Below are 12,452 nucleotides of genomic sequence, written 5' to 3'. Positions count from 1 at the left end.
ATTTATTGGTAGATAGTTCCTTTTAGGCAAAGCCATAGTAAACTATGAAAATTGCTGGTAGGTATTTCAATCCTGGTTGCCTCAAAATTTTCCAGAAGTCACTTAGAGCTTAATTCCATGCACCCCTTTAATTGAAAACTGCTCTAGATATAGTATCAAATCAAATGTGCATAAGGGGTAAAGTCTGCAAGTGAGACTTTGAACCCATCAGGTCAAAATTGTCTTAAGGCAAAGCTAGAGGTATTTCTATGTCCCCCTAGATGGGATTATAGTCCAGTAAAGGGTTCCCCACCCACCTTGTACGGTGAAGACAGGCCCCAAGAGAAAAACATGTCTTGCACAACAACCAGATCAAAAACAACAAGGTGAAATTATTTTATATTATCAAATTTTAATCAGCACGATAAGACACAACTTTTAGCAAAGTTTAAAAAAAATTCTGTACATAGGGTTCAGAGCCCCCTTAAACTTTCAAAAATTTAAGGTGGCTCTGAACCCCATGAACAGATATTTTTAAAACTTTGCCAAACGTTTCGTCTTATCGTGCTCATTACAATTCAATAATATAGAAAAATTTTACCATGCCATTTTTAAATTATAAGCCCCTAAAGCTGTAATTAAGGGTGTTTTTAGCAGGTCACACGATTGCTATGGTAACCTATTGTGTCACAAAAATGATAACAATGTGTTAACCAATAATTGAGCAGTTTTTTTATTTCATGATTGTAGCATTCAGTGATAAAGAGTGGTTAGAATGACCCATCCAAATCTAACTGCTGGAAACTGTTTTGAGAAACCTTAATGCTAACCCAGGATTAAAAGTTAACCGAAATATTCATTTTTCTTGCATAAAACTGTTTTTACTGCTTATGTTTTGTGTAGTTTGAAGTTAGTCAAGCTCAAAACTGAAGGACAAACAGTATAAACAGAAAACCCCACCAAAAAGTTACAAAACTCAAATCAAGATTCTCGCTAATCCTGGGTTAGCTTAATTGGGCTTTGAGCAACCCGGCCCTGCAGTCCAGCCCACTTATCCTTAGGCCACTACACCTCCCATTTAGGAATTCCTTTAAGTTTACAATACAAACCTTGTAGTAAAGATGCTCAATGTGGCGCAAGTAAACTCTGCAGATTTCTGATCGTGACCCATTTACTTCCAGGTAGCTTTGTAACTTTGTAATGAGTTCACAAACTATTTCTTCATCCCTCAGTCTAAATAAGAGAAAGCAAAAATAATGATTATTACAGGATTGTCAACCAGCAAAAATTACCAACTACTTCACCATCTCGGCCAGATAAGCTGTTGGGCTATTTTCATGGTTGTCACAGACATCACTTTTAAAAATTCCCTGACTTTTCCCTCATAAAAATTAAATAATTTCCCTCACCAAATAAATAAAAAATGTCACATGTAAATTAGTAGTGGCTTCTGACCTCAACTTACAGCCATCCTTTCTACTCGTTCATTAAGATAAGTTTGCAACAAATTTTCCCTCTTCATAAAGGAAAAATATCGCTGAGATTACAATGACCCCGAATGTTTCCTCTAGCCTTCAAAGGTATTAAAACAGCCATGTGAAATTACTTCAATTTTCCCTGACTCAAAATAAAATTCCCTGACTTTTCCCTGACCTTGAAGAATTATTTCCCTGACCATTTCGTGACCTGTGGCAACCCTGATTTTTGTGATTTTTTAGGGAAAAAAAAAAAATCTGCCTACACCAACAAAACAACCAACGAGAACATTTTGTTACAACCCTGCTTGTCCCAACTACCCCAAGTGTAAATCTCAAAATACCTCCCAAGGTGGTCAAAACTCTCAAAATCAAGTTTCTCACACGAAAATAAAAATTATGGATGCTGTTGACGCTGAATATTGGAAGATAATTAGTTAGATACCTTGTCACATATTCAGTGGAATGGCAGTCACATCCTTGAAGCATTTTTGTGAATTCATCATCCATACGCTCAACAGTAATCAGGGGACAGCCTCGTACTTTCAAGGGTTGATCCAAATGCTAAAGGAATCATCACATATTAAAGAATTACGCTTAAAAAGACTAAATGAGGTTATGAGAACATCTCTATCAAGAAAACGCAAAGAAACTTATTTAAAAATCTTTCTATCCAATTATTGATGGCATTGAATGCAGTTAATGTAATTTAACAGAGTTAACAACAAAGAGCATCTGAGTTCCCATAGTTGTCAGCAGTGTTTTGATATGTGCATGCACCAGGACTCTATGTGCTCCCGACTGAGACTTGTGTTGGCAGCCTTCACAGTGATAGCGTTTACAGTGAGTATTGTTTTGCATGGGAGCATGTCTTGAAGAATTCCCCCTCCCTTCCCTCCCTCTTTCCACTATTAATTCAGTGTGACAGGTGCCTGTCTCCCCTTCCGGGTGGGGGTTCAGTTGCCAGGATTTGCCAGCCATGGGAGCGGTCTTCGTCTAGGAGCTGGCTTCCAACAGTGGAAGCTCCTGGATGTCTCAGGGACACAACCTCCATTTAGCAATGCAGTTGTTAATTTTTTGCAATATGATAAGGAAATTTAAGAATGACAAATTTCAACAATCAGCCAGCACAATATTCCTGAAAGACACTTTAAACTTGTGTCTATTACATGTAGGATCAACTGTTTTATGCCGCTTAAGTTTCAAAGAAAGTGGTTGTGTACGAACCAAACCACTCTTAATAAGGGTGTGTGTACATTATACCAGGGCGACTTTCATTTCGGTACAAGTTCAATCCACATCTCTCTTGTGGTTCAGTATTCGTTTACATGATACCAACACAAACTGTCATACCGGAGTGAATCATACCTGTGTGATTTCACCCCAATTCCTGTTGGAATGGAGTGACATTTTCATTCTGATATGAAAATTTACTCATGTCTCATGTAAACATAGCATAACTGTTCTACTGGGATATCCTTTGAAGTGTCATCAATTTTTTTGTGTGGCAGTTAAAACTCACACTGCCATAAAGATGCCTTAATTATGTAAACACAGTATGACTTTTTCATCTCATAACAGAATGTAAGTCATGCTGGTATCGTGTAAATACCCCCTAAGAAAAAAGGAGTCCACAAATCTTACATCTACGTTCTCTGACTCTTCAGAGATGTTCTCTCCAACAGTCACTGTGTCTTGATTTTCAATGAGAATATTTATCAGTTCATCAATCTGCTTCAAACATCTGCAAATCACAACAGGTTCATTCAGGATTACTCAACATTAATATGCAAACTCTGAGGTTCTAAACCTTGCATTTTTCACTGCCATCAATCATAATTTAATGACAGACATTCAACAAATCATGAAAAAAAAAAACATAAAATGGATTGAAAACAATAGTTCCAATACTTCAATTTTTAGCCACAAGATGGTGTTATCTAAAACAGAAAATCAAATAGGGCTCATTATGTTTGGTTGTGTATCTGGGACAGATTCAATGATTTTCAATTCAAATGACCCAAAACACAAAAGTCGAAACCATTGATAGTTTGCTACACTATCGCAATAGTTATTGATGTTTCATTTTCACTATCAATCCATTGCTATCGCAGCATTAATATCGCAATTCAGCGATAGTTTGATATATTGTTACAGCCTTATTTATTAGTCTATCTGGCTCTACTTCCTACTCACTCCTGCCACATCTCTGATTTCATACATGTCGCCACATTCGGATTGTAGTCGAAGATGGAGGAGATGATATTAAACAGAAGCTTCACAGTCATCCCAGCACCTACAATAAAGAATTTTACTTCAACTTAATCTTATGTACTCCACCTTGATATATCAATTTTTACTGTGCAAGTCAAAAAATCGTGAGTACTTGGATATGATTTTGACCGGTCAACCGTGTACTGACCAATCACAGTTAAGTTCCAGACACACGAGTAAACCTAAAAACCACAAACTTATTACTTAATTATATACATTTCGCCAATAAAAGTAAAATATAAAACTTTAAGGTAAAAGCTGTTAAAAGCTGTTAAAATTATGAGATATAAAATTATAGTTTTCTGATGTCTAATTGACTTTTTCTTTGCTACACAACAACATTCCATAAAATATATATCTGGTGTTCACAGTTATCCGAGTTTCACAGCAATGGGCAACTCATTATCTTTAATAATTTTATTAGTAAGCTCTTTATCAGCCTAGAATGACTGACATCTCATTTCTCTGTATAAATATACAATAAAAACCCAGCTATAAGAAACTAGAATTCTCAAGGTCAGGCTGAACAGGTTCTTTTATTTTAAGGTAGTTTTTCACAATTCAGCCTGATTAAGTATTTAATAGGTTCTTATTAACTTTTTCAGAGTTTGAATATGTCTATTTTTTTATTTCACACGGACAAAACTGGGTGTTTGTTAACGGCATGGCTTAGATGATCAAACAATCAAGGTCCAAGAAGAACATCAATACATTTCTATATTTTGTTATAAGATATTTACATTTTAAATTGAGGATATTGCACTGTAGCTTTATGGAAAACATAATCAGTGAAAATCCAAAAAAACTGTAAATCAAAGCAAACATATACACAATAACTCTTTTGTCAGAAGTTTCTCACACAATTAAAATCCAGAATTTAGACCATCAAATTTGGAGTGATTTTTGGTATAAGAACATATTTTCTTTGCCAGGCTGAACAGGCTCCTATATTTTTGGGTATTTAAATGCCAAATTTCAGCCTGTAGGTTCTTAAAACACTACATGTAAGTTCTTATAATTATGCGGGTTTTTACTGTATCAACATCACAACATGTAAACTTCTAAGGAAAGCAAGGTAAAATTGTCAGTTACAGAATATTGTCTAACAATATACATATTGCTTGTTTGACACTTGTCAAGTGTCCAGTATTAATCGCTACATATTTTTACCAGACTTGACTTTTGATAGGCCAGATGCCAAAGAATGGACTTGTATTTCCCCTCATATAGTCTAGTGAGCTAAAAGCTTGTTCAAAATACGTATGTGCTGATAAAAACGAAAATAAACTATTGGCAATATGCCCATTTCTATTCTATTCTATCATGATCATTTCTATTATCACACAATAGCAGACATCCCAAACTAAAAATTATCCCAGAGATCACCACTTTTATCTTCTCTGTTTACTATAGTGGCACTTTAAACAATAATTAAATACTAGTGACCCACCTAACTTGGCATTGTCGGAAATAACTCTCAACTGCTTAAGGAATTCAATCTGGTCTGTGCGGTCCGTGCCCTGAGAAACCACAACAACAAAATGCCCCTTTTAGTGAATACAAGAATAGGCCCTGTGCACTTACATGTACTAGGTCACATAGTATAAAATAAACCATGTAAAAAAACCCCTAAGTTACACAGTGGCAGGCAGTCAAGCTTGACTGTAGAGTGTTGGATGCCCCACTGAATAACTTGAGGCTCCAGCATGGCTGATTTCGTATTCAGGTGATGTAGCAGCTCTCGTAACGTATAATATGATTGGGTTGCTACCCTGGCCAAAAACAAAAGACCAAACAATTGAAACAATGACTTAGACTTAAAAACAATAGAAGCTGCTTACAATACCAAACAAAAGCAGGTTATGAGAGCCGCTACACTACTGTTGTATTCTGCCCAGATCAGGAAAAGGGCCTATCAGCCAAAAAGTGATAGCTATTAATAGTTTGTTCCAGAAAAACAAACCTACTGTTTTTCCTCACGCCTATTGCAAATCGCAGTTTGGTCTTACATACTTTCCTTTAAAATCTTTGGCTTTTTGAAAATAACTCATCAGGTTTGAACAATAAAAGTCACAATCATCACTGTGTTTGGATCCCGGGGGGGGTGGGGGGAGGGGGGGAGAGGGAGGTACTCTACAAAATTCTATAGGGGGAGGCTCTACCCCAAGGTCCAACCCCTTACTCCTTTCTCTACCATTTTGTGAGATCCCTACCCTTTTATATACCTGAAACCTGAAAAAGGCACCCTGTTTTGGGCAGAGCCTCCCCTTATAAGCCATTATAGGAAGTACCCCCTTGCTAACTTTTACAATTTCATTGACCTTCTCTCTCCTTAGTTTTATTTTCAATTAAGAACTTTAAAATATATCAAACACTTGACGCACTGTTTTAACACCTTGATGTGCTAAGCACATTCCTTGTTAAGCCTTAGTTCCTATCTATATACATGTAGCATTCCTTCCTTTGAATATCTCTTTCACTCACCTTTTTTCCTCTAGCAGAGAGTATCTCATGCAGTTTCTTTAATACAACTGCATGAGTGATTTCTGTGTCCTTTGGAAAGAGCTGCTTGACCTTTTCCTAAAGAATATATCAACCATGAGCATGTCTAAAAAAAATTTACCTTTGGCTTAAAATTTATGTTAGTGAACAGAGGCTATCAAAGGCTTTCACAAGTGGCCCATGCGTAAGGTTTTGACCTTTATTATACACATAACATGACTGAGAAAATTACTTCATTGTGATTGGCTGAGAGAAGGCCAATTTATGGTTAATTTTAAATTTGCACTGCAGTGAAAAAAGCAAGCTTTTGTAACTTTCTCAGTCATATAATAAATGAGTTATGGTATGAAAGCTTGAGCAATTAAGGACTTTCAAATTTCTCCTGCCTAAAGGCTCATGCAAGTTTGAGAGAATTTTCAAAAGTCACTTGTAGTTTAAATCCTTAAAGTGCCACCAAGCCCCAAAATGTTTATTCCTTTAATAAAATCTAATAGTTTCCCTGATTACTTCAGCGAAAAAATCATCTCGATTGATAAAATCCCTGCTTTTCTACAGGTGTTTGAACGTGTAATTTCTATGTTCATGACTGCACAAAGTGGGATCTGGGTCGGGCTTCTAGTGACATCACTTTGGGAACCGAGCTAAAACACCCAAGAGGCTGTCAAAACATTTTTGGGTTATTTGTGATTCATATTTTATTGAAACTGGACAAGATATTTAAGTGAAAGAACTGTATCATCTAGCATTACAATTTGGAGTCTAGTTACGATTTGGACGGCTGCGATGTATACTTTTTTCCACTTCTAAGTGTGGGTCGAGATTGCCGCATTGTAATGTAGGCCAGGATCTACATTTTGCGGGTCCATTTGGGTTATAAAGATACAAATAATGGCTGAAGAGTTAAGTTACAGCTCTTAAAGATCAATAAATTAAAGATGTCAATGAACATGAAGAGTTGGTAATTTGACTTTATGGAGCATGCAGATTTCAGAGTGTCAAAACATTTTTAGATTCAAACATTAATTTATAAGATTAAATTTGGAAATACAGTTAACAATAAAGATTAGCGAAAAAACTGAGCAACGACGTTTCGGTGTCATCCTGGCACCATTTTCAAGTTAAAAAATATTTGTGCGAAAAGTAAACTAATTTATACCAATGGTAGAGGTGCGAAATTGAATAAATTAAGATTAAGATAGCTGTTCAATGTTCATGTTCATTCCAATGAGGTGTCAAACACTGGTAATGAGTTCAGTGTCTGTTCAAAGCCTAAACAAATACTTTTGCGCGAATGGAGTCTGACTGTGTGTTAAGGCTCGGTTTCTTCTTGCGAATCCACAACATTTTGTGGATCAAGCAATCGAACTTTCCCTGACATTTCTTTAGGATCTTAAAGTTGTTAGTCAGGTCACCAACTGTATCAACTCGGTGTTCATTTTGAAGGTGTTTTCCGATGGCGGTAAATCGGTGTTCCTCAATGCGCTTGTAAAGATGACGGCTAGTGTAACCGACGTATTCTGCATCACACAGATCACATATATAGTTATAAACAACGCACTGTTGATTGATCAAAGGTGGTTTTAGCTCTTGTACTTTGAGATCATCGCCGATTTTACGGCTTCTGAACACCGGCTGTAGTTTGTGATCAAGTTTATTACTCAAGTCCGAGAGATGTTTCTTTACTATGTCCGCTGATTTCTGGTCTTTAAAAGGCAGGACAATGCGGTACAAGAGCTAAAACCACCTTTGATCAATCAACAGTGCGTTGTTTATAACTATATATGTGATCTGTGTGATGCAGAATACGTCGGTTACACTAGCCGTCATCTTTACAAGCGCATTGAGGAACACCGATTTACCGCCATCGGAAAACACCTTCAAAATGAACACCGAGTTGATACAGTTGGTGACCTGACTAACAACTTTAAGATCCTAAAGAAATGTCAGGGAAAGTTCGATTGCTTGATCCACGAAATGTTGTGGATTCGCAAGAAGAAACCGAGCCTTAACACACAGTCAGACTCCATTCGCGCAAAAGTATTTGTTTAGGCTTTGAACAGACACTGAACTCATTACCAGTGTTTGACACCTCATTGGAATGAACATGAACATTGAACAGCTATCTTAATCTTAATTTATTCAATTTCGCACCTCTACCATTGGTATAAATTAGTTTACTTTTCGCACAAATATTTTTTAACTTGAAAATGGTGCCAGGATGACACCGAAACGTCGTTGCTCAGTTTTTTCGCTAATCTTTATTGTTAAACATTAATTTCCCCTGAAATACAAGTTAAAATGCGATGCAGTCATAGTCCACCCCTGCCTACTTCTCCGGATCAATGATTGAAAGTAGTTTTAACATAAGAGATAAGCAGAGATGTTGGCAAACAATATCCAAAGGTGAGGTAACTTTTCGCCTTGTTATTGTAGACGGACCGTAGTATATGCATAGTCAATTACTGTGTATGAATACAAGCTACACAAATTTGCATATTTTGTACTAGTAAATTGTGGAAAATCCTTCAACAAGATCTTGAAAAGAGGTTCTGTGTACTTTCAGTTAAATGAATACATTTTTACTTCACTGTTATTTTGAATGAAATGTCCATTTTACGTACGCTAACAACCTGGGAGTCCTCAACTTATTAGTTTGCGTTTCGGTTCACTGACAAGTGCATTCTTCTTTCAGCACGACAATCTCCGTCGGTAGCTATAGAGTCGAATCTTAATCGTTTGTTTCACTTTCCTCATATATTTATAAATGCTTGATCCTTTCTAAGTTTCTAATTTAGATAATTATACTTATTTCGTTCCTCAAAGACAAAGCTCAAAGAACAAAACAATTCTGCAATCACAATGGCCATTGAGAAACTGGTTGGATTACCACCTCAGGCGTGCGTGTGTTTTCATTAAAATCTACAAATACACAGCTAGTTCACCAGCTCGAAGCCTCAACAATCTTAATTGCCTCGTTGCAGGACATTTTTGAGTACAAAAACGCGATGCGTTTAATTTACTGTGTAATTTCCTCACCTATAGTTTCATCTGGGACTCGGAGGATCATTTGCGCTCGGAATAATCAGATGGCTTCAAGCTTACCCCAAATTTGTGTCTTATGCAGTACTTTGACAATGCCAAGCCTTCCACCAGAGATAGAGAATATACAAGCCAAGAAAATCTCTAGGTTTTTACAGAAGTGGCGATCCTGATATCAAAGAAATCCTCAATACAGCTTGGCTTTAGCTTCGCACAGATCAGCCCACTTCTTTGGTCTTTTTCCCGTTTCTGGTCGAGTTTCATTAAGATAGAAGTATTGAATGAAGAGGAATACTCTATCCTACGCAACCCGTATTGCTACAGCCTCCACAAGACATCTTCCTTGCATTCTGCAATGATCTTGACACACACTATCGCATGTTTGCTATATTCTTCTCAGAAACAAAATATTGTTATTAATGACGTCAGAAGCCAACTCATCTCATTCTCCGCTATTCCTCAGACATGAACATGGAAAAGGGCAATTTTAAAAACTTTGAAAATTCATACAAAATTAACAAAAATAGCTACAACAATAATTTTTTCGCAGTGGTGATCAGGAGAAAAAGGAAATTTATATTAGTGAAAAAAATTTTTTGGGTTAGTGGCACTTAAATTGCTTTCATTCATAGGATTATACATATTGCAGGTGTTCATGGTTTTGTAAGTTTGACTGTAATACTCAGGCTATACCAAACAATGTACATGCAATAATAATTTTCACACAGCTAGCGAACAGTGGATTACACACCACAGCAGATGAAGAGGAGCCCTTTACTTCTGTCCAGCCACCACTGTCATCTTCACCATCTTTGGTTTTCAATTTAGTTGTCTTCTTCTCTTTAATTTTCTTTTTCTGTTTACCTTTGTCATCTGGGCCTTTCTCTCTGCACAGAACAAAGACAGTGAGTGTAAATTCACCAAATCAGTGTTTTACAATATTGATTATACACTGTCAGGGACTCCAGAGTCCCTCTGAAAATTTGACGTAGAAAGATAACAATGTGTAGTTCCAAAATATATCCATACCTCCCCCACGGAAGGGAATTTTTCTAAGTCCCCACCACCCCTCTGGAAATTCCAATTGAGCTTCATACATTTCTTTAAAGTTTTTGGTCTTACAGAACCCCCACCCCCTAGGAAATTCCAATACCTTCTGTGGGAGGAGTATGGATATTTTCTGGAATTGAACAATCTGAAGAAAGTGGCACTTAGCATTCAGAATCTCTCAACCAAAAAAAGACAGAAGGAAACAATTATGAGTTTTTCCAGATACCTATATACAGGAGCAATATTATTGTTTAAATATGTTCGTCAGTATGGCATTTTTGTGGCGCGTGTAATGCTGAAAAATGGGCATTCTTAACAAGTGCACTCCTAGATTCATACTTACTGGATAAAATTAATTTATAACCTCTGTACGTTAGATGCCTTCAAAATTCTTTAGCTACACTATGTAAGAATCTCTTTTTCAATAACTATCCAAGATATTTAAGTAATATGTTTACTCTGCGCTCTACAACCTATAGTTTACGTGGTAATTATATTGTCTCTTCCTGATCCAAGAACAACAACAGTTTTACTGTTGGCCTGCATTCCTTTTCATATTTAGCTGCTAAATTATAAACTCTCTTTAGGACTCACGAAAGATATTACAATATGACTCTTTTCAGTAGCATTGCAGCTTGTCTCTAGTTATCATATGTACGTAGTTTAGCTCTCATTATTTTTAGCATATTTATTGTAAAGTATAGTATTTGTCATATTTATGTTCTCGAAGATATTGGCTTATTTTGGCTATGTAAAATTCGAGAGGAAACAAAGTATATGTATGTACCATGTATGCCAAAAGTGTGTGAAACATGAATATGTTTCTTATTTACATTTTGTGTACTGAAAGATGCATACAAAATATAATTCTACATAGTGGAATCCCAATTTCTCGAACCCTCAGTTTTTCAAACCTCCCAATAACTCAAACCACCAGTCCCGATAACTCAAACCAAAAGTCATTTATTCTCTTAAGTCAAACGCTGTAATTTTACCCCCAATTTCTTGAACTACCTGATTTTTTGAACCAATTTTCCTTTCCCTTGGAGGTTTGAAAAATTGGGATGCCACTGTATATAATTATTACATATCTTTCATTTCACAATCTGCAGACTGCGTGCTAAACTAACTGGCTATGCAACCTAACTGTATGAAACATTGAAGTCTGAGCCGACAGTGGTTTTCTCGGTACTGACAAAGAATGCCTCGTTTGTTTCTGTTGCATACTATTTTCCCCCCTGAAAGGCAAAGCAGTGCTCTCCCAGGGTCTACAAGTATGCTGTGAAACTCAATCACCTTCCTACAGTTAAGTCTGCCTAGTGGCCTATCAGGCTGAGTCTTGGATAGAGCTATCTTTTGAAAGCATAAAATCATACCCCCCCTCTTTACCTCTTATACGAGACTTGATTTACCACCCTTACAACTGTTGCAACTTTTTCCTTTTACACTTTTTAAAGTCAAGTTTATCTGACAATAAACCACACATCAAGAGCTGGAGCTTTTATTACTGTTACTGATAATAATTGATAATAATTGATATTATATAGGTATTAAAAGATTGAAGGAGGTGGTGGGGGGAGGGGTAGAAAGAGCCTTCACATACCTGATTCTCAGTAAGCGAAATTTATTGAGAATCAGGTACGTGAAGGCACTTTCAACCCCTCCCCCTTCCCCCGCCACCCCCTCCAACCTGAATGGGGTTAGTAATAAACAGACTTACTTCTTTATAAACATCCAGTGTTTTAATTGTGTTGGACCTCCCTCGCCACCAATATCACTGTCACTTGAAGATGACATATCGTCACTGCTATCCCAATCAATACTGTCATCATCATCATCGTCATCTACATCACCTCCAGCCTAACGAAACCAGAGTTTGATACTTAGAGTTTAGCAAGAACCTTTACAAAAATAAAGAGCGATAATGATTTTTAAAACTAGAAAGGAGAAACTTACTTCAGTTGCCTTGGCAGGCTTGCTTTTATCCAGTATCACTTTCTTTCTAGAAAAATCCTCTGCCCCAAGGAAGTCATCATCTTCATCTTCTTCCTCTGAAGCTGTGACAACATTAAAACAAACAGTTTCATAACAGCACCAAGACATGTTGATCGCTCATGTACTGAGGATACCCAA

The 12,452-nt window shown here is 36.7% G+C and overlaps 1 protein-coding gene across 3 annotated transcripts in view; it reads right to left on the bottom strand.

Annotated features, from left to right (window-relative positions):
* LOC145464283 (eukaryotic translation initiation factor 3 subunit C-like) overlaps positions 1-12,452 on the bottom strand; it is a 29,575-nt gene that overhangs the window by 11,612 nt on the left and 5,511 nt on the right. For 2 of the 3 annotated variants that reach the window (XM_081448128.1, XM_081448126.1), the window contains exons 8-16: positions 12,276-12,376; positions 12,040-12,179; positions 10,021-10,156; positions 6,213-6,308; positions 5,179-5,248; positions 3,651-3,750; positions 3,099-3,198; positions 1,900-2,018; positions 1,089-1,212 (exon numbers count right to left, since the gene is read on the bottom strand). In XM_081448128.1, coding sequence (XP_081304254.1) covers positions 1,089-1,212; positions 1,900-2,018; positions 3,099-3,198; positions 3,651-3,750; positions 5,179-5,248; positions 6,213-6,308; positions 10,021-10,156; positions 12,040-12,179; positions 12,276-12,376 — 986 coding nt within the window. The remainder of the gene's footprint in view (positions 1-1,088; positions 1,213-1,899; positions 2,019-3,098; positions 3,199-3,650; positions 3,751-5,178; positions 5,249-6,212; positions 6,309-10,020; positions 10,157-12,039; positions 12,180-12,275; positions 12,377-12,452) is intronic. The other variant, XM_081448127.1, reaches the window with a different exon arrangement.

Source organism: Orbicella franksi, chromosome 12, assembly GCF_964199315.1.
Source record: "Orbicella franksi chromosome 12, jaOrbFran1.1, whole genome shotgun sequence".
Taxonomy (NCBI): Eukaryota; Metazoa; Cnidaria; class Anthozoa; order Scleractinia; family Merulinidae; genus Orbicella; species Orbicella franksi.
Note: the sequence above shows the minus strand (reverse complement) of the source record. Positions and strands in the feature narration are given on the sequence as shown.